Below are 25,697 nucleotides of genomic sequence, written 5' to 3'. Positions count from 1 at the left end.
CTTGCACACGAAACCTTGCAGTTGTCGAAGTAGGCAGGCTTGGCTTGTAAACGACGTGGCCGGGGCTTGTTGCTGGCTCGGGCTTTGGCTCTGCGCACACGCTGTCAGTGTCAGGCAAGCCGTTTTCTCTGCTCTCGGCGGGCTGTTGCATTGGGTTCGGCCATGACATGTTGTTCTTGCATCGCATTTCTTTCATATCGTCTGTTTATGCTGGCTTCTCCATAGATAGTTACCGGGGGCCGTACATACCAACGCCCGCCTGGGTATATTCGTTCGGTACGTTACCCTGACAGATTAGGTCGTAGGTCACTGCATGCCTGCCCTGTCGCTTGTCCTTCTGTCCAGTCCCTGCCAGTCCATTTGCTTTGCTTCGCTTTGCATGGCTCTGCGCTGCTTTCTCCAATTGTTTCTCAAGAACGGAGGAGCCCTCGATTCCCTCTTTCCTCTCCCTCTTTTTCACCCTCACCCATCCAAGGAAAGGTCGTCAAGCTCGCATTACACCGCCGCGACGTATCGCAGCTGGTGACCCTGACCTGCACCAATTAATCCCCCTCCCCTCGCCACCTATTATTCCTTTTCTGCGTTATGTTCCAGCACCGTAATAATTCGTAGTCTTTTCTATTCACCAAAGTTCCAACTTGACTTTTCGAAGCAACTTACAGACCTAGGACTTGTCCTCAAGTCCCAACCGCACACCTACCAGTTCGAACGGTACGGGTCATAAGACAAGACGAGAGGGAGCCATTCCTGCCGCCAAGTCCACACAGCGGAGGTCTCTCTTCTAGTTTCACTCGCTACCAGCGCGCGCTCGTGTACTAGAATCGAAACAGCGTCAAGCACGACTTCAAACCTATTTTTCTACCGCTTGTCGTTTAGAAGCAGGCCCTGTCTGGACTTTGTGTCGCCTTCCCGTTCTTGGTTTCTGTGCCATCCATACCTTCTCCAACTGTCTACATTCGTTCCTGCTCTTCAGCGCAACAGTCATTCCCGACAGCGACAAAGAAGCAACCCATTGCTTCCTAATTCCCTAGTCAACGCCTAGTCACAACAACGACAGCGCACTCATCGACAGCACACCTCTACAATCTTTCGTCGGAGCATCCCCAGTTTGCCCACGACGAGATTTTTTGGTTACGATTACGGCTAACGACTATTAATCCATTTCAATCTTTCCAAGAAAATCAAAATAAAACCACAAACATTTCAGTTTCGCACCATCCCGCCATCGCCCAAACCGGCCAAGCAATTTCACAGAGCGATTCAACTGGGGACCCCTGGAACTGCGCAACTCACGCATACGGCATTGAGCAATGGTGGTGTCCACAAGCCATGCAATTACGTCCACAGTGATTGTTAACACCTCGGAGGATTACATGCTTCAGCAGATTTCGCAACAATACACGGACACATCTCAATACCGACAAACGCCTACGATGGGCGACAGGAGACGAGGGAGGGTCGAGGATAGAAGTCCCAGCACGAAAGTCGTAGTGGCGTCGATATTAGCTGCAGCGTCGCCGGTTATGTCGCAAAATGCTTGCGTCTCTTTGGCCGGTTCCACAACATGTCCAGCTTTCTCATCCGCCTCAATATCAACGGGAAGCTATTTACAAGGACTATAGTAAGTTTTTTTTTTTTTTTTTTTGCGGCGGCGGCCAACCTGGTTTGATGTAAGCTGACCTGCATAGCCCGTTCCTGCGAGATGTTACGGATCGAGCGTCATTTGACGAACAATTAAACTCATACGTCCGCACAAGCTATGTCGAGTCCAAGTGAGTACACTTCGGTCTCATCTTGGAATTGGTCTTGAAACTGAACCCCAACAGATACCAGCAACTGCTCGGCTGCGGCAACATCAACCTACTCAACACGAGCAACCTCTATGCCCGGTTCACCACGTCCGTCATATGCAATGCTATCGTGCAAAACTCGATTACGGAATGTAGTCTCACGGGCAATGCTGCACGGCCACTGTGCGCCGACTCCTGCGTAAGTACATGGTGGGAATCTCATGGGTTTGAGTCGAGACTGACACCGCTATAAAGGCCAATTTCGCCCAAAGTGAAGCATTAGTCGCGTCTGACAAGTCCCTCTGCTCAGCGCCCAATGGCAACTCACAAAACCAGATTCGAGCTGACTTCACTAACTGTGCACTGCCGGCCAATTCTCTTTCGAGTTCGAACTGCATTCAAGCCAGCGATAACGAGCCTCAGAACTGTGGATACAGCGACAGCACCATCGGAATCTGTTCTTACTGTGCGGCGGGGGTATTAATTCGACAGATACTTGCTGTTACCAATCCAAGATCGACAGCAGATGCGCCGGCGTTGTCCTGCCTGCCATCACGCCGGTTATGACTTTCCCGCCCATGCCCACGAATACGAATGGTTCGACCCCTGCGCCAGAGTCAAGCAAGAGCAACGGGTTGAGTGGTGGCGCCATTGCGGGTATTGTGATAGGATCAGTGGTTGGCCTTGCGTTGCTCGCCTTCTTACTGTTCTTGTGCATCAGACTTTCGCGTCGGAGAAGAGACAGCAGCCAGAAGGGGAGCGTATTCAACCAGCCTGCACCATCGAGAGGAGGCGTGACGACGGCGCAATCACAACCGGTTTCCGAGAAACGTCCAACCACCGCGCCTCAAGGATACGAAATACTTCCAGGGGGGTAGAATTGCCCGAATGTCTGCTTTGGAGGGACACTCGGGTGACTCACCGTCAAGACATGGCGCCTCACGGCATGGTGCACCCAGGCATGGGGATTCCAGGCATGGGTTGTCCTCTGCTGGCGGTGGTGCCGCCGCAGGAGCTGTCGCTGGATACATGGCTGGAAGAAGAAGAGGCGACAACCACTCCTCGTCCGATGAATACGGCGACAGCCCACGATCCGAACCCCGTGCCGGTGTGCTACGACCCCCGCCAATGACATCCCGTAGGAACGGATCTCTGTCGAGCGGGTCCATACTGCTCGGCGACGACCCGCAGTCGCCGACTAGTGCGGGTGGCATGTCTTTGCCTCCGGGCGGTGTCGCAAGCCAACAATCCGAACAGCTTCCGTTCTTCAAAGATTACTATTCACAAGACGATATCTCTCCGGGAGACCGTGTTGCTGTGCTTTGGGCATACCAGCCACGCGCTGCTGATGAGTTCGCGTTGGAGCGCGGCCACATGCTGAAGGTCGTAGGAATATGGGATGACGGTTGGGCCACAGGAGTTATGATGGACGAAATGGCGGACGAATGGGAAGCACGACGGCAAGCCCAAAGGGACAGCGGGGTGTCCAATACATCAGGGCGCGTGCGGGATCCTTCGCCCCCAGCCAGCGGAGAGATCAAAGCATTCCCTCTTGTTTGTGTTTGCCTTCCTGAACACTGGAGGAAAACCATCGAGGGCGACGGATCTACAGAAGCCGGGTCCAGCGGCCACCCGATGAACCCGTATACTTGAGCGCGATACCCACCTAGAGTGTTATTCATTACACTTTTCTTCCAATAAATCATTCGGTTCGCATTGCTCTGGCGTTGTTGGGTTTTCGGCTTGCACCTGGGAATACCCCATTTTTACGACGTTTTCTGATCATTTCGTATACGATTTCGGTCCAAGGCATTCTCGCGAGTTCTTCTTGGCGGCTTGCCGCCACGCAACGAGAAAACCCTCCAGCGGCGGCCATTACTTCTGCACACAGATACGACTGCTTCAACGATACGCTTAATGTGTCAGTTATAAACGACCTACTTTGAGTTCTACCTTGACAGGCCTCCCTCCTACCACGTGCCAGCTGCCCCGATGGTTACCTCCAGGGTGCCTACGGATCGCCGTTTGACACGATCCACGAAGTGTAGACGGGCGATGGGCGTATTTATTGCGCCGGCCATGTCAAGAACTCTCTTATTTCCTTTCTTTGTCTCACGTTATATACCCGGTGATGCCACTTGGCTCCCTTTTGATGCTCATGGATACGAACGGGTTTGCGATAGATGATGGACTTAGTCCTGCTCTGCTGAAGCAAAGTATAGGCAGGAGTCAGTTGAGCGGAGGATGGTATTTCATGCGAGATAGAAGCGAGTATAGTTCCGGGGACGAGGCTTGAATGATTTGTACATATTGCTAGTACCGCCGCTTTACGGCAGTTATACATACTCTACATACTGGCTAAAAGCAAAGACTTGGAGCATTGTGACTGTTGAGAAGGTTCCTCTTCCCTCTGCGATATGTGGGGGTTCCTTTGTCGTTATTTGCGCGTTGCCACCGATATGTACTCACTTAAGGTACCCTGCACCAAGATATAAAAGGCAGTCAATCCAGCTGCTGCATCCAAACATCTTTTTGACATCAAACAACTTGCATGTCTTGAACTCACGACTGCTGACTGACGTCGATGTTAAACGTGCAGACGAGCTTGGATCCCTGCCAACCCCGTCTAGGCTCTCCAGGCTCTCCAGGCCCCGGCGTTACGTCAGGGCCGATCAGCTGCGCATCAATTGGCGGGACAGCCAGCTTGGTGCAGCCGCTCCGATCGTTTGTAGGCACACAGTCCCGTTGCCGCCTTCGTGGACCATCCGCCGTCCGAACTATTCGTCGCTGTACGACTGCTTTACTGCCCAAATCAAACGATCAGCATCTCTCTTAGACCTCGGCCTTACCATCGACATTGCAGCTGCCCAGTTCACACGGGGATGCATCATCTGCTCCTACTGGGAGAAGGATGAGCTGCGCTCCCTCCCTTGAGCGCGACCTCTTCACCTCCGACTTCACCGACTTCACCGATTTCACCAACTCCTCCTAGCTGAGCCTGATGCAACATATCTTGCGCTCGTCATCATGGGGCAAAGCTACTCCCTCACCATGCCGTACGCCGGCCAGGCTGGAATTGACGTGCCTGAACTGTCCGACCTTGTCCACGAGAAGTCGATGAACAGCGCCCGTTTCATGAAAAGCATCAGGGCCCGCAACTACCATGGCCTCCTCCTCGCCAAGGTTACCGTCAAACCGCACACTCCCATGTCTCTCAAGTCGTACGGCGACAAGATTATGCGCGAGCGCGACAAGCTCAGAGACGTCCCCAACGCCCTCGGCTTCGAGCGCGCTTTCGAAACAGAAACGAACGCGTACCTCCTGCGACAGTGGCTGTACAGCTCCCTCTATGACCGCTTATCGACGAGACCCTTCCTGGAAGACATCGAGAAGAAATGGATCGCATTCCAGCTATTATGCGCTTTGCGCGACTGCCATGCGAGGGATATCTACCACGGCGACATCAAGACGGAAAATATCCTTGTCACGTCATGGAACTGGCTGTACTTGACCGATTTTACCGGTTCCTTCAAGCCCGCTCGTTTGCCCGACAACAACCCAGCCCTATACTCCTACTTTTTCGACATATCGACCCGCCGTACGTGCTATATTGCGCCCGAACGGTTTCTTGGTCCCGAGGAGGAGGCCAACGAGGATGATGGCATTACATGGGCGATGGACATTTTCAGTGCTGGCTGCGTCATTGCCGAACTGTTCCTCGAGACGCCCATCTTCACACTGAGCCAGCTATACAAATACCGCCGAGGCGAATTCGACCCTGTTATTTCCCATCTCAGCCGCATACCTGACCAGGGTCTGCGCGAGATGCTCTCGAGCATGCTGGCCCTCGAGCCGGAGAAGCGCTATTCCGCTGAACAGTACCTGGAGTATTTCAAGGGCAGAGTCTTCCCGGATTACTTCTACAGCTTCTTGCACCAGTATATGGAACTCACCACGGATCCGTCATCTGGCCGCGCCCCCTATCTCTGGCCCGGCCAAGAATCTTGGCGAGGCCGACGAGCGGATAGATCGGATTTACTATGACTTCGACAAGATCTCCTACTTTCTGGGCTATCAGGACAAGAAGACATCGCCAGACACGGCCCGATTTTCTCCAAGATTGGGTCTTGGTCTCTTCCCAGTGCGGCTAAATATTCCCAATAATGAACATTATACATCTATTACTCCCCAACCCGTTGCTGACGATGGTAACCTTATATTTTTATCTGTGGTGGTAGCCTCGTTACGGAATGCTGCTCGTTCCGCCCCGAAAGTCAGGGCGTGCGACCTCTTGCTGGCCTTTGCGGAACGTCTGACTGACGAGGCCAAGTTAGACCGGGTCCTGCCCTACCTTATGATGCTTCTTAACGATGAAGTCGACATAGTGGCTATAGCGGCCTTACGCTCGGTCACTGAGCTTCTAGCCATGGTCACGGTCATCACGCCCGTAAATGCACACGTGTTCCCTGAATACATCATCCCGCGAATGCAGGTATTTCTAACGGGCGCTTCCCGGCTTCCGTCGGTGGGTAAGGAGCGCCGAGAACCATCAGCGTTGATGAGAGCTACATATGCGTCTTGCCTCGGTAGGCTGGCCACTACGGCCTCCAGGTTCCTAACCATGACAAACATACTGAAGGAGGAAGGGTCCATCTCGATGGCGGACCCAGAAGTGGAAGGGGGTAGTGATGCAGAATCCGCCTTCGTCACTCTGTTCGATAATTCCAGGAAAGAGTTGGCAAGGCTATTCGAGACGCATGCGAAGTCTCTGGTGGAAGACGTCGATGCATCCGTTCGCCGAGCCTTCTTGAGCTCCGTCCCAGAGCTTTGCAAGTTCTTCGGTGAGGCGGAATCGAACGATATTATTCTTACACACCTGAATACGTACCTGAACGACAAAGATTGGATGCTGAAGTGTGCTTTCTTTGACACCATTGTGGGCATCGCTACTTACTTTGGCAGCACAAGCCTGGAAGAGTTCAATCTTCCCCTAATGGTGCAGGCACTTACAGACCCAGAGGAGCACGTCGTTCAGGCTGCACTGCATTCCCTAGCCGAGCTTGCAAACCTGGGCCTTCTGTCCCGGACGAAGACGTGGGAACTGATAGACATCGTGGGCCGCTTCACCATGCATCCTAACATATGGATTCGCGAGTCAGCCGCAGAATTCTTGGCCAATTCAACGATACATCTCTCACAGGCGGATAAAAGATGTATCATCTTGCCACAAGTCCGGCCCTTGTTAAAGAATGCCATCATCCCCGACTTTTCTGAACTTGGCCTACTTGCAGCCTTGAAGAAGCCCCTTTCCCGCACAGTCTTCGACCAAGCCATGGTATGGGCCCAGAAGACAGATAAGGGGCTATTTTGGAAGGCCGTGATGAAACAGAAGCAATCTACTTTCAACCTCTCCTCGACGGGCGTGGCATCGAAAACACGTGAAACCCAGCCCCTTTCAATGAGCCGGGTTTCAAAGAACGAAGAGGACGAACAGTGGCTCTCACGTCTGCGAAATTACGGAATGACACAAGGGGACGAATTCAAGCTGCTGGTGCTGCGCGAGTTTATCTGGCGCTTAAGCCGGATGAAGAGTAACCCATCTGCCACCGATGGAACATCTACGGGACTTAGCGATATTATCCAATTGCACGACCAGATGAAGTGTCCGATTCAGAACATACTGTTCGACGAGGTACCCTCGTTAAACGATCCTTCCCGACCACCCCTTGACAGCCCGGCAGATCAGGGTAAGGGACCGTATACGATAGCCGACGCTCTTCTGGATGCGTCTATGACCATTGATGAGCCTGTGGGACGAAGGCGACGTGCTGCTATAAACAGCCATCGGTCCAGACTGAGCGGCCAAGGAGAAGCCATCTCTCCTCGTGGTACTATAGACAGGGGTACCATGTCCCCAACTCGATTCCAGCCCGGATCGCCAACGGATGGCCGTGCAAGCTTTGATGATACTAGACGGGCCTCCTCTGCCTCACGCGGGCGCACCTCGGTTAGAGATGATGATGTGTCTTCGCAAGACCGACCGTTCTCCGCAAGGAGAGCTATTCGTCCCCAGTCAAGCGCATTGGACCTGCTGAACAGGAAAGACACCAATCGGTCCATTCCAGAGATTGGGACAACCGAGGCTAATGCGTTTGGCCAAGTCGAGGGCCCCTTGCACCCAATCCCCCGCCCAAGATCACCTTACCCAGTAATATCGACGAGACAATGGATGGCGGATCTTCAAAGAAGGCTTCGCATTCATACGAAGGAAACGACCCGACTGTTCTGAATATGTTGAACAACATGTATATCGATAACTACCCGCACGATGTTGTGGAGTTTGGGCCTCTGGTCCAACCCATATCCACAAGAAAAACAGGCAGAGGCAACGGTCAAGCAGCAAACGAGGCCTGGCGGCCTACCGGTAGACTCGTCGCAACTTTCGCAGAGCACACCAGTGCGATCAATCGCATAGTTCCCTCTCCAGATCATGTATTCTTCATTACAGGAGGCGATGATGGGTGCGTCAAAATATGGGACTCTTCGCGCCTCGAACGTAACATCTCCAACCGCTCGCGGCAGACTCATAGACACGCAGCAGGTGCGAGGGTCGTTGCTTTGTGTTTCATCGAGTGCACGCATAGCTTCGTGAGCTGCGCGACTGACGGATCGGTGCATATCGTCAAGGTGGATACGGTCGCGACTGAGACCTCGACGAAGTACCTCCGCCTGCGCCTGCTCCGCGAGTACCAGCTGCCTCCGGATGAGCACGCCGTTTGGTGTATGCACTATAAGACCGACATACCCTCCGTCCTCCTTCTGGCCACCAATCGTTCTCGCGTGCTCGCCATAGACTTGCGGACAATGTCACCCATGTATGAGCTGCAAAACCCCGTTCACCATGGTACGCCGACCTGTTTTGTAGTTGATCGTAAGCGGTATTGGCTACTGCTAGGCACGTCGCACGGTGTACTCGATCTCTGGGACCTGCGCTTCCGTGTTCGGCTCAAGTCCTGGATGATGCCTGGGAAAATGCCTATTCAACGACTTGCCCTCCACCCCAGCCGCGGTAAAGGCAAGTGGGTGTGCGTAGCAGGCGGTACCGGCCTCCAGGAAGTTACGGTGTGGGATATCGAGAAGACGCAGTGCCGCGAGATCTACCGGGCCGTTGGCTCCTCCAAGGACCCGAAGGAGTACGAAGCCTGGAGCGTCGACGAGGACAAGCCAGAGGGCATGCTGGGTCGCTTCGCTAAGATTGAGCCGTCGAGCAGCAGCACCACGGACCGCTGTGTGCGCGCCATGGTCGTAGGCAGCGCCAACATGGACGAGCCGCAACGCGACGTGCGCTATGGGTACATCATCACGGGGGGCGTGGACAAGCGGCTGCGGCTTTGGGACCTTAATCGGGTGGACCAATCGACCGTGTTCAGCGGCCTCTTTGGCGACGATGCCAAGCCCGTCTTCCACTCCCAGATCGCGCCCAATAACCCCCAGCTCACGATTGTGACGGAACGGGTCCCCAAGAGCAGCAGCAGCTCTTCTACGGCTACAGCGAACAATGCGCTAGCGGCACCGGGGTCGAACCAGCAGAAGAAGCAGGTCAAGGAGAAGCCGGCGCGGCACACGGTTATCTCGGCTGAGCAGGCCCGGCTCTTGCGCAGCCACCTCGACTCGGTGCTCGATGTGGCGGTGCTCGAGGTCCCCTACACCATGACCATCTCGGTGGACCGCATGGGCGTCATCTTTGTGTTCCAGTAGGACTGGAACCACAACGGTACGGTCGCAGACTCGTGGGACGTCGGCGTGGTGGAGTCTAACCCTAGTCTTAGTCCCAGTGTTTCTGTAAGGGATGGTGGGAGAGTGCGTGATGGCGATGATGATCAGGGTGGACGACGACGTAGCGATAAAGAAAGAAAGGGGACGAGAAAGGGGAAGAAGAACAGGAAGGGTGATAGATCACTACCCACAGAGACTCTTGCCGCAACCACAACTACGGATAATTAAGAACCGGAAGAGGATCATGAGAAACCTTTAGGGGTGTTTGGTAGAAGGAGATAGCGACTGGCCGGTTGAGCATCCAAAGCGTCTATCTATTATTACCGGCTTTGGATGGGCCGATGGCAGCAACAGAAACACACTCCACGGGCCACTGGCGAACGAACTTATAGCGTGCCATACTTAGCCTACTGTAGCAGAGTCTCTCGACTGCTTACCCATAAACAGTCAGTCATCCTAGTTATTCAAGTCTGTAGCTACAACAAATGCTCTCATTATTCTTAGACTGGGAAGCATAGTAGTTTTAGAAATGAGCATATAACAGTCAAAGGAGAGGGGTGATTTCTTGTGTTTGAAAAAAGTAAAAGGGGGGAAGAAGAAAAAGAAATACTCGAAGGGAGAATGAAAAAGTGACCGCAGAAGGAGTTGAACCCTCCTGCCTTTAAGATACATTCTAATAATAATACCGCTAGGCTATACTCACGCGACCAAGTGAAAGATGGCTCATTTGGATATATTAAACCTTCGGGAGGGCATTGTGCTGTGTTGTTGAGTTTATAGTGTCCTGGTATAGGTGAACCTAAACTAGGACAGTTGAAGGGTTTTATAATGTGACATGGTCAAGCCACAATATCACCATCTGGTATGTTCGGACGAAGGAGAGAATGTCAAGCCTCAATCCATAAGCTGACTGGGTAGGGTAAGATATTCAAAGGCTTGAGTAGTTGAGTAGTTGCGTAGTTGCGTAAGTCAGGTTGAAGAGTAAATTCTTAACTTATGCAGTAGAGGTTTTCATCATTAATCAGAGGGCTTCCGCCTCGAGAGCCATTTCATTTCCCTCCTTTCCGTCCTCCTCTTGCTAGTCTTCTTGACTTCGTTTCCCTTGCATCTTATAGTCTATTACACCAACTCCCATTCGAAATAACACTCCCAGCTCATGCTGTAACCGCCGGACCCTGTCGTGCGCAGATACTCCTGCTTCGTAAGCCCCCTGACGTCCTTGTCGTTAAGCCGGTTGAGCCCGTAGAGCCAGATCTTCTGGCCCGGCGCGCCGAGGTCGCGGGCGCGGATGTCGGTCCACCACCAGTAGCCGTCCGTCTCGAGCACGACGAGGTCATCCTTCCGGCCGTCGAGTCCGCGGATCTTCATCATGAGCAGATAGTTGGCGCCCGGGCCGTGCCTCTCGGCCACCCAGTGCTCGCACACCTTGGAGAACTGGAACCGCACCACCTCGTTGCTGTTGACCTGGATGTGCTTCAGGGCGGGGCTAAACGTGTAGGCCGAGATGCCCTCGTCCGTCGCCGTGCTGTAGCAGAGAGCCTTCTCGCCCCCGGTGGGCCCGATCATGTACTCTTCCCACGTGGGAATGCTGCGGTCGCTGCGATAGAAGTGGCGACTGTCGCTCGGGAAGTGCTTTAGACCAAACAGCTCATTGGACAGGTAGAACATCTCCGGCTTGAACGCCTTGTTGTATGTGTTGTTACCCACATTGCCGGCGCCCCAGCAGGCGTCGAGCAACTTCCATTCGCCATTGTCGATCATCACAGCATTCCAAGCGTGACCTGATGGATCCCTACGGGGCGGTCGCTCTCCACTCTTGAGAGGTGTATAGCCATATCCCTTGCCGTGGCCTCCTACAACGACGCACTGCAGACCGGCGCGCAGCGCAATTGCTTGGTATACCTCAGCGTAGCCCTGACACACAGCTTTCCCGTGGAATATAGTTTCTTCCACACCGCGGTGCTTGATACACTTGCCGAAAAACTCTTCCACGTTGTAGGCGACGTTGTGGTGGCACCAAGTAAATATGGCACGTGCCTTGTCGGTCGCCGATGGGAACGAACCGCATAAGACATTGGCCAGATAGCCCACGGGGTCGTTTCGCGGCAACGAATGACTTGGAAACTGCGCGGCAACGGCGTCGGGCCGAGAAAAATCGCGACAGATGAGGCAGGAGATGACGGAGGGCGCAGAGGCAGCTCGCGATGCAACCGCATCGATCTGTGCCATCGAAGGGCGCGAACTGACTGGAACCGGGGGTGGGGAATCCGGGGCGCGACCATTTGATCGGTTCGGTTCGAAGGTGGACCCGGGCTTGGAAAATCCGCCTGATGGTGGAGGAGGAAGACGCCGGGCCTGCGCGGTGCCATTGTCTTGCTGCGGCGGGGACTTGACCGGCCTGGAAGGAAGTCTCGGGGGTAGACTCGGTCGCGCTTCGGATTGGGTCTGTGGGACCACGGGCGCTGACTTGATTGACCTCATAGGGGCAGGAGCGACTGCGCCTTGGTCTCTTTGCGCAGCTTCTCTTTGTGCGGCCTCCTGGGCGGCCTCTCGATCCTTTCGTGAGGGCGGAAGCGGTGGCAGTTTCGCTTGATCTAACGTGGGCGGCAGCTTCCGAGTTGGCTGGGTCTCGGTTGACGTAGTACTCGTGCGAGAGAGCGAGAGGTTCGACATGGCTGAGATATGCGACATGTCGGAAGCGTTCGATCCCCTCCGAGCGCCGAGAGTCTGCGTCGACGGGCGCCTCGGGGGGGCAGGGCGGGCGAGCCATTCGAGGATTGCGTATTCGTCCGCGTGGGTAAGAGTGGTGGTGGGGGACGTATGCCGGGAGGTGCGTCTGACGCTCCGTCAGCATTATGTGTGGTGCGCCGCGGCAAAGAGGGCGGCGGATTACTCTCTTTCTTCTGCGGCCTCGCCGGGATTACTGGGTTCTTCTGCGCAGGTACAGGCGGCGTCGCGTTCCCATTGCCATTGCTGGTGGGCGCCGCCTCGGACTTTGGGCGGCCTGGAGGTGGAGGAGGCGGGGCTCGCTTCCCGTTGCTGCTGAAGTTCTTTTGCTGATTGAGGGCCGCTATGCGCTCGGCTAGAGAGTTGAATTGACGGTCCTCGACTTCGGCCATGGCGTGCTGTTGCTGTCTCTTGGAATGGGAAGGGGGCTATTCGTGTGTCTTACGATGAGAGACAACAAGAAGAATGTGGTTTAGGTATATGTTGGAAGGGTATCTTGGGCGAGAGAGCAGCGATGGTAAAACGCGTGACACGAGTGGAACGAGTTTGTATCACGGAGGCAAAATAAGACCAGGCACGACGGGTACAGGACAACGAGCGACTGGCAACGTAAGACACGATGTTATAACAAGCGAGGCTCGGGAGATGCGATGACGGGCTGAAGCCGTTGCGGCGAGAAGTGCCTTTATGAGGAACAGTCTAGGTTAATTAGAGGGTCCTTGGAAGCTTGGGTCCCAGAGTCTCAACCTCAACGGCACAGCCCTGCCGACTGGAGGTGGGGATCATGGGCGGCCGATCGCTGGGTACAGCCCCTCGCTAATGCCAGCGGGATAAAGATAGATGGCTAGCCTGTAGCCTGTAGTCAGCTAAGAATGTTTTGTTTCGACCCGCTCGGCCGCCCATGAGCGAGCCAGCTAGCCAGCCAGAGGTGCTGTGAGATTGTTCGGTGATTGTCGGCTGGTCCCAAGGCCCCTGTGCAAGTCATCAACCAGCATTAGCCTAGCTCGCCAGCAGCTAACAAGCAACCTAGGCTGGCCCTGGCGGGGATCGTCGAGTACCTGCCGTGCCCCGCAATCTCGACGTATTCAACCAAGCAACATGATAATTCATTGACTTTGGGGAAGCGACAAATTGGAAACAAAGGTTGCCAAGCGAGGAAACCAAAGGAATTTCTGCCCCGATTCCTTCGTGGCCTGCCTCGGGCGTAATTCGCATGTCAACCCTTCAGCCCCATCCATTGATCGTACGCACTGGAGTGTCGTCACCGCGAAGCCGCGAAACCGCGAAACCACCTCATTCGCGACTGCCCTGTCAGGCTCTCCAACCAGATGCTCTCCCATATGCGCGCGCAGCAACTTACCAAGTTATCCGTCGTCGCCAACTAGTTGAAGTGCCCGATACGGAATTTGACCAACACTGCACCACTACCCGCCCTCCAACTTTTCGCAACATCAGGCGCCCAAGAGCATTTGTTTCGTCCCAAGTACATTGGCTTATTCTCTCGTGGTATTGTTGTTGCCTTGGGCTTCGGAGGACAATATTTCTTTGACCATATATACTACCATTACTACTACTACTACTGTTCCTTCTTCGTCTCCCTCTTTTGCGCCTTAGCCAACCATGGATGCGGAAGCGGTGCCCGGAGTTCCAGACAAGGCATCCATCGCTGGTGATGGCACAGATGCCATCTCGGCCCCGCAGCCTGCTCCAGGTTCGCGCCTCGTAGGCCTGCCCAAGGAATTGCAGAAGGAGATTTTCAGCCATGTAGGTTCTCTGCTTCAATCTCGGCCCACGCCTGATACGACCAAGTTACCTGGAACTAACAAATATAACCATCCGTGCAGTGTACGCAGTGCGACCTGATCTGCCTGTCACTCGTCTGCAAGAGCTTCCGTGATCTTGCCGCCGCGCATATCTACCGCAACTTCCACATCGTCTTTCCGGACGAGGACGACCCGAGCTTCGACTCGCCCATAGATGGGCTGGCCGGTGGATTGGATACCTTCGTGACGAGCGAGTACAACTATGCGCAACACTTACGAGATATCTCTCTGGATACCTTGTCGGCTGGGGACAAAGCCGAGACCGCCTATAAGCCATACCTGTTCGGCGTGAGCTGCGGCAAGTTTATGAACTCTTTACTACTACTCACGCTGCGAAAAGCTACTGCTCTAGACTCTTTCCGTTGGAATATCCGTGTTGAGCTGAGCAGGCCGGTCTATAAAGCCTTGCACAACATCTCGTCTTTGAAGCATGTACACCTTCGCATGCAGTCAGGCTTGTCTCTATATGAGCCGCCGCCGCCGTTGCCATACTATTCCTCATCGTCACCCACTATGCCTGTGCCAACTGCTATCTCGGCTCCGCCCCCTCCCCCGCCCATGGCAGTCGTGCCGTCCATAGAGATAAATACTGGGCCGACTATTTCCAGTCTCTTTGGGGCTCCTGGCACTGTCACTTGGGGCCCTCCTCCGATTCCTGTCCCAGCTGCCAGCCATGCGCCTGTCGCTAAGCACAGTCTGAAGGTCAAGCCCACAAAGAAACACATTCGTACGGAGAAAGAACCGCCGACAATTGGCGGCTTCAAAAGGCTCGAAACCCTGGGCGTTCTTGATATCGATAGTCTAGACATGGCAACTGAAATCAAGAGCTGTATCGAGAATTCGTCTTCTACGCTAAAGAAACTGAAGCTCTCCTTTTCGGATGCTCTGGCAACCCAGGCGCGGAAACCATGCTTCGTCGATCCTAACGACTCGGACGAGGATGATGACTTCCAAGTCGTGCCTATGTCTTCTGGCTACGATGACGGAAGTGGGCCTGCCAAAGCCTTTCGAGCTCAGGAGGAGCGGAAAATGCAAGAGTCTGTCTTGGGTCGTATCTTTGATATTGAGCCCTTCGTTCCAAGAGTGCCACCGGTGGCCAAAGAAAAGAAGCCCGATCCTAAGCTGACAAAGGTAGACGCGAGCTGCCGCTATATCAATGCCATGTCTTACGTCGCCCAGCGTCTGATGCTAAGCGTGGATGGTAGCAGCTCACTTACGTCGCAGCATCAAGAATGCTTGGAATTGATGGTTGACGCAGCAAAGAAGTACGTTGCCTTTAAGGAAGACCTACGGTCTTCCAAGGGAGCTGCTGAAGATGGTGCAGGCCCGAGCGGTAGTGTCCCAGATGGACTCGCAACAGGGTCCGAGAACGACGATGCTGAGACAGTTACCGAAGGGGCTGTGAGCGGCGTGTCCAAAGCCCATCATGGCCTAGACGAGACACAGCCAGAAGATATCGATGTAGCGGCGCCCGAGGAACAACTGGCAGAACAACATGAGGATGTAAGCAGTGATGTTGTTAGCAAGACTGAGACACCACAGGTGGATATTCCCACCGTTGAGTCAGCTACCTTGTCTCCGAGTGACTCAACCTTGAGGCTTCAAGACCTATCCACAGAGGTTGCGGGCAGCCCTGAGGTGCGTTTGATCAATAACCCCGATGAGGCATACGACTTACAATTGCTGCAGGTCGACATGGTGACAGATCCCGACGATAGAGTCACTAATGATTCACTCCAAGATACAACGGAAAAGCTGAAGACGCTCGAAATTTCCGATAAGGAACATCATATGAACATTCTTGAAGCGGAACTTGAAGATGCCGGAGAGAGCCACGATGGACACACGGTGGATGACAAAGAAGATCTTCAACGGCAGATCAGTGCGTATATTCGTGGCACACGGGGCATCGCTCTGGAGTCTCTGAGTCTCCATCTTATCCCCACCAAGGCATCGGTCCTTGGTCGTGCCATTGATCTCCATACGCTGAGAAAGCTGACACTTCTCAATGTCGGCAATCAGGCCCCTATCTGGAGTCTGCTTGCCAAGGAGAATAAACTGACACCCCTCCCGCTCGTCAAGATTTACACAGACCACGTATCCCTACCATTCCTCCATTTTGTATCACAACTGGAGCAGGTCCATGAGCTGTTCATGCTTGAGCGGAGCCCCAAGTATAAGCCAGAAAGTTTTGCCCCAAAGACTAAGATTTCTCTGGAGCAAATCCGACGATTTGCCCTTAAGAAACACATGCACACGATCAAACGTCTGATGATCAGAAACGATGCTGAGGAGACGTGGGACGCCGACGAGAAGACTACACAGTTGATCTGCCGAAAGGGGAAGATGCTTGAAGAACTTGCCGTGATCATGGGCATCAAGTCTGTGGTGAGTCTTTACATTTCCTTCCATGATGTGACATTGGCTAATCTGCTATAGCACACGTTCTTGCAACACCTTTCCGGACTTACCAATCTGCGGGCATTGCATGTCATATCATTCAGGAGCGATGATACGTGCTTGTCGGTGATGCGCGAGACTAGACGCTTCATTGTCGACACGATATCTCATTACCCGGAACTCAAACTCGAGTGGTTGTCAATTGGAGACGACGACCGTGCCGAGCGTATCATGCGCAAAAACGATCTTCCAAATACCAAACAGAAGGGCAAGAAGGGGAAGGGCAAGGACAAAGATGTCGAAGCCGATGCGTTGGCTAACGCGGGCGCCGAGGATGGCTATCCTGCCTTTCCAGACGGTCGCTGGGACGAGGAGAGCGACAGCGACGAAGATGACGACAACCCGACACAATGGCAGAAACTGGAACTCATAGATAACATCGCTTTCTACGATGTCTGGGGAGTCAAGATCTTCAAAAAGGAAATCATGACGGCGCGACTGTAATGAGAGGCGAAATCTACGACAACTGTACGATGAATGAACTCAGGGGATCATAGCAACGCGACACATGATTGATTGATGGAAACGGGGTGGATGGACTTGGCGGGTTACATCTCCATCGCCCACAACAGCACAGAAAGTTATTGGTTTTCTCTATACCCTATTCGTACCCTTCTCAATGCACCCGCCTCGTCGCGCGGTTCTGTTCATCATTTCCAAGCTTGACATATTATCATGAACGTGACACTGGGAAATCACTATGCGACACTTAACGCTATTATTTGTGAATAATAGTACCTGAGTGATCGTATCGGCGCTTGTTCTAATAGACATGAACTACCGGAGTGGTATTATTGTACTATGAGATTACATGGCGGTTTCTGTTCCATAACTGTTCTTCTATAAACTCCCAGTTGACGCCATGATGCATTTCGAGATAAACAACAAAGCGCCATAAACTCCACATAAGAGATATCTCTGGCACGGGTGGGTGAGTGAGTTCTATCACTTCTGTTCCTCACCAGCCTCTTTGCTCAACTGGATTGACGCCGTCGCTGCTTGAGCTGCGGACGGGGCAATGGACTCGTTATGCGATTTATCTGCTGAGGGTGCATCTTCTGCGAGTACCAGCGATGGGGACGACTTTTCAATAGATGCTTTTGTGCGCTCCAGGGGTGTGGGAGAGCGAGTCGTGGCAGAATCCGATGGAATGGCGGCTGGCGGCGCCGGCGGTCCTCCTTTCGGCGGTCCCGTCTTCTTGATATTCTTCCACTCGACGAACATGGCGGCGACGACGGCGACAAGCGCGACACCCATGGCGACGCGGAAGATGTGCGTCAGGGCATTGTTATAGATGTGCAGGACCTCGTCCTTAACGTTGGCGGGCACCTGGTCGATGAAGTCGGTGGCGCCCTCGCCGACGACGGCGCCCGGCTGGATCCCGGGGACGCCGCGCAGCTGGTCCACGAGCGAGTTGCTCAGCAGGTTCTGTCCGACGGAGGTGAAGATGGCGCCGCCCAGTTGCTGCGCGAAGAACATTATAGAGATGCCCGTAGGCACGTCGGGCTTGGGCAGGACCGACTGCGCCGCTAGGCTGCTGGCTTGCATGCCGATGCCCAAGCCGAAGCCGGCGATGAACTGGAAGCCGATCCAGTGGCTCGCGACCTCGCCGACGCGGAACGTGCTCATGAGGCCCTCGCCCACGGCCATCAGGCTGGGGCACAGCAGCATGGCAGGGACGTAGTAGCCCAGGCGCTGGGTGGCGGCGCCGCTGAGGATGCTGGCGACGACGAGACTCAACACGAACGGCAGGGTGTAGATACCGGACCGGACGGCGCTCACGCCCTGCACGACCTGGAACCAGAGCGGCACGAAGTAGATGGTCATCATCATGGAGCCCGCGATGGCCAGCATGAAGAATGCGCCGGCCAGAACGGAGCGGTTGCCGATGACGCGCGGCGGCACCGTCGCCGTCTGCGGCTTGAGCGCCTGCACCGCCATGAAGGCCAGCCAAAGCACGCCGAAGACGACGAGCAGCGCGATGATGCGCGGGTTCGACCACGTGTAAGTCGAGCCGCCCCACTGCAGGGCGAGCAGCAGGGCCACGACGCTGGGCACGAAGAAGAAGGTGCCCAGCGGGTCGAGGCGGAGGAACTGCTCCCAGACGCCGGGCTGCGCCATCTTCTTGTCGGGCAGGCGGAGGATCAGCAGCAGGCAGGCGACGGCGGCGGCGCCGATGGGCAGGTTGATGTAGAAGCACCAACGCCAGGTGACACCGTCGGTGAAGCCGCCACCCACGAGTGGGCCCATGACCGAGGCCAGGCCGAAGACCATGCCGAAGACGCCCTGGAACATGGGCCGCTTGCGCAGCGGGATCATCGGGATCATGATGATCATGGTGCCCGAGAAGATGCCGGCGCCGCCCAGACCGGCGATGGCGCGCCCCACGATGAAGACGATGGACGAGGGGGCGGCGCCGCAGATGGCGGAGCCGGCTTCGAAGATGAACACGGAGATTAGGAATGTCCTACATTTCGTTCACGCAATTAGTCTTCCACATCGGCATCTTTGTTTCATCTAACGACCGGCTCTTCCCCTTTATCCCTTCTCCCCCTTTCGCTCAAAATGATGAAGAGCAGTGGAGAAGGGAAAGGAGGGGAGGGGGGAGAGAGGCCAGACCATGGAGGATCATACATACCACTTGATGTTATAGAACCGGTAGATGCGGCCGAACAGCAGTTGCGACGCCGCCGTGGTCAGCTGGTAGGCCGAGCCGTACCAGCCGATATCTCCAACGCTGCGGAACTCGTCGGTGATCTTAGGGATAGCCGTGCCGATGATGGTACGATCCAGGGCCACCAGGAACATGGCCATGAAGACGGATATCATGATGGCCCAGAACTTGAGCGTCTTTGGCCGGAAGTTGCGCTCCGCTTCATCCTCCTCCATCCCTGGCGGTCCGGGCGGTGGTGTTTTATGCGAGGGGTCTGGGTTTGTCGAGGCTGGCGCTTCTGTCCCCTTCTCGACGTCGACCTGATGGTGGTCATTTTTGCTATCGTTGGGGGCGATGAGTGTGCTGCTTCCCTTGGAGGTGGCGCGCTCTTCGTGCTGAGAGCGCCGCGGTACCGGGGAGGCTGTTATCGCTGCCGGTGCTGCTGCCGCTTGCGGTGCTGTGGCGTCGTGCTTCTCCCCTGTGAGTTCGATGGGGTCAGTCTGGCAACTGCTCTCTCTCATCTTGGCGATATCCTGAAATGAGACAATGCTAATCCGCCCAAATGAGAAGTCATTGTCACTTCTGCTTTTCCGTACCCTCCGAGTGGTCGTTTCTGTTGAGTTAGGCCCATCGGTGTTTTCGGGGGTAGGGTTGCTACTGCTCCCTTCGTGGGCGGGCTCAACAGCTGCAGCTGCAATTGCTGGCGTTGTGGCATCCGTTCCCTGGCGATCTGTGACTTCTCTTGCGTCCGGAGTGACGTCCCCTGGCCCAGAAGAAGCGGGCTCGGTCCTTGGAGCTTCTGTAGACGACGACATTGTAAATGGCCACATATGACGGCAAGCAGGAGGTGCGCATAGAACAGCCAACGACAAGGGGTGGCTCAAAGAAAGAGAGGAAAAGCCGGCAATATATGACACAGTTTTTCCTAGGACAAGCCGTGCGGGAGGTCAAGGGATAGTGGCATGGACAGGTATGTTTCAAGGGAACGCATGGATCTATTGAAAAAGATGGCTGGCTATAGAATGCAGAGCGAACTATGAACATATAGCTTGACCACGCGAGCGAAAAACGAATGCAACCCGGACATGTCATGTCATCTTCATGGCAGCACGCCCATGTCCATGTCCATGCCCATGCCCATGCTGCCCATGCTGCCCATGCTGCCCATGCTGCCCATGACGGCGGCGCCTCACGAACGGTGTAGCGACCCGATCTTTAGGGTGCCGAGGGGACGGCACATCGGGGCTCATAAACGCCGGTAGGTTCTAACAAACGGGTATACGAGCTTGCCTTGCTTCTTGTTAGTCGACATTGAGGAATTACCGACATGCATGCAGGTATGCATAGCATAGCTTATCCAGCTGGGGCCGTTGGCCGAGAGGGCGCGCGAGAGGGAGACAGAGAAAGCCACACCTCATGGGTGGAAGCATATTGTCGTGTCGTTCCGCAGGTGGTGTTGGGGAAGTTCCGCCGGTGCGTCCCTGTCTCTGCGGCCTCGGTCTTAAATGGGATGAAGTCGAAGTCGTCAAAAAGTAGCCAAGTTAGTGCTGAGCAGAGCAGGTGCATGACGATGGGCATGAGAACGAGACTATTCCGCTTCCAGCAAGACGGCGGAAATAGCTGGGCACCGGGACCGAAACACCTTTTTGGTGTACCTTGAGCTGAATCCTTCGGTCGCGAACTCGATCTCTCATCCCCGACATCAGGTTCCCCCTCCCCTTCTTGTGTTCTTGTGCCCCCCCTCCTCTCCCCCAAGTACCCTTCGTATCTACGGTGCAATTGGTGGATTGGCCATTGGTCGCCCGATCAAGGCGGGAAAGATAGACAGACTTGGCATACTTGCATGCATCACGACGCCACTAGGCCATCCTTTCCTATCTATCCACTACCAGTCAGTGCATGTAGAGTCAGCCGAAAGCGCCCAAGGCCGTTCCTCTCTGTGTCTCCTTCCTTGAGAGGCAGCATCCAGCAAGCAAGGGCCTGGACAAGGACTTCAAAGGACAGGACAGGACAGGACAGGACAGGACATGTCGTCCCGCAAATGCCAGTGCCAGTGCCAGTCTTGAAACCCCGAGCCTCGTCGAAGTCGCGTCCACATTGCGGGGGCGGAAATGGTTCTTCTGTTTCCTTCTGGATATATCTTTCAATTGAGGCCGATCCCGAGGCGGGAAACTAGTGAAGTCCCCTTCCGCCTCTTTTCCCAAACATCTAGTGATTTGTTCTACCCCGAAGCAAACAATTGCATACGCCCGTTGCTTCTTCTTTTTTTGATCAACCCCCTCCCCAAGCCTGCCTCTAGCCAATACGCTGGCTGGCGTCGCACTACCGGTCTTTTTCGGTCCCGACATTATACTCTCCCGTTGTTGGTTTCAGTAGATCGTTGTGCCTCGAGGCGACACCACAGGCTAGACAGGCAAGCTGAGGGCTCCCGGACCATTGGCAGCCCGTTCCAAAGCAGGCACGTATCGGATCAGACTGCCAGACTGTGCCGCATTCTGGCGACCACCATCCGATACGGCTGACTGACGGGTCACCTTGCACCCCTGGCGGCTCTTTCGGGACCGATCGTGACCCACGACACAGGACGACCAGGCCCATTATACCCGCCAGCTATACCCGCCAACTATCATGTCAGACACTGCCGATTCAACTTTAGGCGATGGCGACTCATACAGGCAGACAACTCCTACGGGGTCGTCCGCCCCGCAGCAGAACCAGCCAATCTCGGACATGACTGCTGCAATGAAGGTCACCCGTGGCCATTCCTGTATCCTGTGTCAGCAGCGAAAAGTGCGCTGCGACAAAAGCAAGCCATGTTCCAACTGCGTCAAGGCCGGGGTCGAGTGTCGGGTTGTCCCCCCGCAACCTCCGAGGCGCCGTAAGAAGAGGGTACCTGAGCGCGACCTGGTCGACCGCCTAAGAAAGTACGAGGCCATGCTCACCCAGCATGGCATCGAGTTCGAAGGATTGGGCCCGGACGTCAAGATCCTAGACCCCGGCACCGTCCAGGAGGGGACGAGCTCGACTCGGAATTCATAAAAGTGCGAGAGTCGCCCGCGAGGTCGGATCCTGATATGATCTCCTCCCCCGGCGAAACTCCTCACATCCCAAGGTCAGCACACACACGCGCGCGCACACAAACGCACACATACATCTTGGCAGTGCTTACATGCGTAGAGGCCCGGTTGCAGTGTACTTACTGATTGATCTCTGACTATAGAACATTCAAGTGGTTCCCTTTCCAAAAAGAGGTGTGTGCCTTCGTGTCCGTCGTAAAATCCGTACTTGTTGTGCCCATGACCACATGATCTAATTACACCTATATGACGGTAGTTTCGCGCCATCGAAGAGGATGAAGAGTTGCACAGAGAGTCCTCCGACGATGATGATGTAGGCACGACCATCAACACTGCTTATGACAAGATGTTTGATAACGCAGACGGTTTCCCCTTCGTCGTGGGGGCTTCCTCCCGCAGCATCACGGATCAACACCCGTCGGCCATACACATATTCCAACTATGGCAGGTCTACCTCACCAACGTCTCATCTCTCCTGAAGATGACCCACACCCCTACCCTACAAGGGCGCATCATCGAGGCAAGCGCCAGCCTGGGGAAGGCCTCCAAGAGCCTCGAGGCACTCATGTTCGCCATCTACCTGATGGCAGTGACGTCTCTCCAGGACGACGAAGTACTGGAGATGTTCAACGAAGGGCGGCCTGTTCTCCTCAAGAAGTACTACCTTGCCTGTCAACAAGCTCTCCTTAATGCGAGCTTCATGCGAAATCCGGACCTGACCATATTGCAAGCATACACCCTGTACCTTGTGAGTGATAATGGATCGTATACCCTTCTGTCGGCCGATCATTCTAATGCCCATTACCTTAGTTTGGTGTTCGACCATTCATCGACCCTCGGTCACTATTCTGTCTGACTGGCATAGGCATTCGTCTGGCCTGGCGCATGGGGCTTCATCGTGACGGCCAACAATTTGGCCTCTCCCCTTTCGAAGTGGAAGAGAGAAGAAGGCTATGGTGGACCTTGGCAGGGTTTGACAGGCGGATCGGAGAGATCACAGGCTCTACACTTACCGCCATATCCACTGGCGGCGACTGCAAATTGCCACTGAACATCAATGATGCCGACCTTCATCTTCATGCCAAGGATCCGCCAACCCCCCATACGGGGCCAACGGAGATGTTGTTCTCCCTCACACGGCTCGAGTTCTCCAAGGCTCCAGGCACAGATAAAATGAAGCCTGTCATATCTGACCCGGCCCAGTCAGTCGCTAATCTTGCTGATCATCGCTTGTCCAGCTATCTAGAACGACTTTCCACACACATGGAAGATACATATCTGAAGTACTGCGATCCCAAGGTGTCACTGCACCTCTTTACATTGACGATGACGCGGGTTAGCATGTGCAAACTCAAGATCCTCGCAGGCTTCTTCAAGACTGCCATGCAAGCCCCTGCCCCGTTGTCCCCTTTTGAGAGTGAAGCACTCTTCATCGAGGCCATAAAGCTGTTGGAGTATGACAGCGCCATGCATGCGAACGAGGATCTCACGGGCTATTTCTGGTTTTCCGCCCTGCATTTCCCCTTTCCGGCGTACATCTGCCTGGTCAAAGACTTGCGCACCCGGACTACTGGGGAGCTGTGCGAACGAGCATGGGCAGCAATCTTCGAAAACCACGAGCGCAGGCAACTACTCCGCCAAATGCGTAGTCCCATGCAACTGGCTTTCAGTCCCTTGTTTGTCAAGGCTTGGGACGCTCGTGAGGCGGCCGAGTCGCAGCTGGGGAGGACTCTGGCGCCTCCCCCTCTGATCACGGCCATGAGACAAATCGTAGCTCGCATGGGCTTCCCGGCCAAGAGCAAATCGCCGGAGCCCGGCAGTTCCCACCACCCAACACCGCCGTCCACTGCCTCTCCGCCTGTGTCGAGCGCCTACTCTGTCCCCCCTCCTGCCACCGCCGACGCCACGGCATTACCCCCACCACCACCCGTGGCATCTCAACCGCCGCCGCCGCCCATGTATCCCAACGGCCCTGACCTGTGGTCCAACATACATGGCCCCAGCATGGGAGGGCGTGGGCACTACCCACCCGAGTTTCAGGAAGTCAACCTGGGTGGCGAGTTCGACTGGCAGGCGTTCCTGTCCCAGTTCAGCAACAGCTACATCCCGCCACAGGAGATGGCCATACCGACGGCCCCGCCAGATCCCACAACCCAAGTCTATTGGCAGTGAACCAAAGCGCAAAGCTGGCCAGATAAACATCGATAAGTAACAGGAACTAACCAAACTATATATGGTTTCTCCGGAATATCGATGAAGTATTGTGGGGTGTGCGCCGAGTCTTAGAGTTCACCCTATAAAAAATAAGAGAAAGGCCAGTTGCTTTCTCCGTCACGAGATGGGAAATGGAATATTAAACGATTTATCATCGCAGAGCTACCAAACAGCCGAAGGACACGCACCACTTTGCGTAGATCTATATCTCTTCTCAATATAACTGCCATCAAAATGCATGGCGGTACGCCCGCCGAGCTGGTTGACGACTGGGCAGACGTCAGTAATCAGCAGGAACTTATTTCAGAAGATTGCCACATGGACAGCGCGACGGATTTCGAGGACACCTACAGCCTGGTTGACGGCGATTGCCTGCCTACGCCTTCTGAGGATAAGGCTTGCGGACCCATGTCCTTTTGCTCTACTTCTTCTTCTTCTTCTTCTTCTTCTTCTTTTTCTTCTCCCCCTCGCCGCCTATCCGAAACGACCAACCCCTTCTACCCCTTCCAGGGCTTGGCTGCTGCTGCTGCTGCTGTCAAGGCCGGCAGTCAGAACTTCAACAACGACATCAACTTTCCCGGCGACGACTATCATATCGATTTCGATCTGCCCCAGGAGGGTCTGCCCCAGGCATATCCTAGCCACTACGGCACGTTCCACGACCAAGACAGCGTCGATCTCGAAGGGCGCCGTCTTCGAAGCCGGCAGCCGCGGGACGTGCTCGGACCCTACGAGGCATTTTCCACTGGCGTCATCGGTATCCTGGTGGTTGTTTTGATCTGGGCCATTGTCATAATACTCATGATGATCATCGACAACTTAACCCCACTTCGATGACGAGGACGTCCACGCTACTTGTGTCAGTTGACAAGCAGGGACGTTTGTTCATACAAATATCCCCGGAAGGGATTGTTTCTATTTGTATATATTCCAGGGAAATGTTGGTATAAGCACGGCTTCTTGGTTATTGGGACAAGGCAAAGGTATATGGGAGTTTCAACACATCAACCTCGACATCAACCACAGCCCACCGAATCGGACGGGTAATGGCACTCGAAATATTTTATTGGGGGTGGTGACCAGGGAGAGAAGCCTATGATATTTCGATTCCAAGACATCAGCTTAATCACTGGTTACCCCTCGCGGGTGCAGTCGGATATGCTACCACTTTTGGAAC

The 25,697-nt window shown here is 54.7% G+C and overlaps 7 protein-coding genes across 7 annotated transcripts; 5 read left to right on the top strand and 2 right to left on the bottom strand.

Moving 5' to 3' along the window:
• Positions 1-1,310: 1,310 nt before the first annotated feature.
• PG998_003817 (uncharacterized protein) lies at positions 1,311-3,443 on the top strand (the record flags this gene model as incomplete). The annotated part of the gene is made up of 6 exons (XM_066870635.1): positions 1,311-1,621; positions 1,689-1,772; positions 1,827-1,989; positions 2,046-2,267; positions 2,306-2,664; positions 2,720-3,443. 6 exons carry the CDS (start codon positions 1,311-1,313, stop codon positions 3,441-3,443), a joined length of 1,863 nt encoding a protein of 620 aa, XP_066734385.1.
• Positions 3,444-4,817: 1,374 nt separating this feature from the next.
• Positions 4,818-9,548, top strand: PG998_003816 (uncharacterized protein; the record flags this gene model as incomplete). Its single annotated transcript, XM_066870634.1, has 3 exons — positions 4,818-5,677; positions 5,730-7,904; positions 7,952-9,548. 3 exons carry the CDS (start codon positions 4,818-4,820, stop codon positions 9,546-9,548), a joined length of 4,632 nt encoding a protein of 1,543 aa, XP_066734384.1.
• A 1,137-nt stretch (positions 9,549-10,685) lies between these two features.
• On the bottom strand, positions 10,686-12,685 carry PG998_003815 (transglutaminase-like superfamily protein; the record flags this gene model as incomplete). Its single annotated transcript, XM_066870633.1, has 2 exons — positions 10,686-12,402; positions 12,561-12,685. 2 exons carry the CDS (start codon positions 12,683-12,685, stop codon positions 10,686-10,688), a joined length of 1,842 nt encoding a protein of 613 aa, XP_066734383.1.
• A 1,228-nt stretch (positions 12,686-13,913) lies between these two features.
• On the top strand, positions 13,914-17,020 carry PG998_003814 (uncharacterized protein; the record flags this gene model as incomplete). Its single annotated transcript, XM_066870632.1, has 3 exons — positions 13,914-14,057; positions 14,138-16,504; positions 16,556-17,020. The coding sequence occupies 3 exons, from the start codon at positions 13,914-13,916 to the stop codon at positions 17,018-17,020; spliced, it is 2,976 nt and encodes a 991-aa protein (XP_066734382.1).
• Positions 17,021-17,521: 501 nt separating this feature from the next.
• PG998_003813 (efflux pump antibiotic resistance protein) lies at positions 17,522-19,750 on the bottom strand (the record flags this gene model as incomplete). Its single annotated transcript, XM_066870631.1, has 2 exons — positions 17,522-19,043; positions 19,215-19,750. The coding sequence occupies 2 exons, from the start codon at positions 19,748-19,750 to the stop codon at positions 17,522-17,524; spliced, it is 2,058 nt and encodes a 685-aa protein (XP_066734381.1).
• A 2,107-nt stretch (positions 19,751-21,857) lies between these two features.
• PG998_003812 (fungal specific transcription factor domain-containing protein) lies at positions 21,858-24,478 on the top strand (the record flags this gene model as incomplete). The annotated part of the gene is made up of 4 exons (XM_066870630.1): positions 21,858-22,232; positions 22,563-23,054; positions 23,117-23,508; positions 23,545-24,478. The coding sequence occupies 4 exons, from the start codon at positions 21,858-21,860 to the stop codon at positions 24,476-24,478; spliced, it is 2,193 nt and encodes a 730-aa protein (XP_066734380.1).
• Positions 24,479-24,754: 276 nt separating this feature from the next.
• On the top strand, positions 24,755-25,357 carry PG998_003811 (uncharacterized protein; the record flags this gene model as incomplete). Its single annotated transcript, XM_066870629.1, has 1 exon — positions 24,755-25,357. The coding sequence occupies one exon, from the start codon at positions 24,755-24,757 to the stop codon at positions 25,355-25,357; it is 603 nt and encodes a 200-aa protein (XP_066734379.1).
• Between the last annotated feature and the right edge of the window lie 340 nt (positions 25,358-25,697).

Source organism: Apiospora kogelbergensis (genome assembly GCF_038363985.1).
Source record: "Apiospora kogelbergensis strain CBS 113332 chromosome Unknown utg000002l_segment0_segment0, whole genome shotgun sequence".
NCBI classification, from domain to species: domain Eukaryota; kingdom Fungi; phylum Ascomycota; class Sordariomycetes; order Amphisphaeriales; family Apiosporaceae; genus Apiospora; species Apiospora kogelbergensis.
The sequence above is the reverse complement of the archived record's forward strand: the minus strand, read 5'-3'. Positions and strand labels throughout refer to the sequence as shown.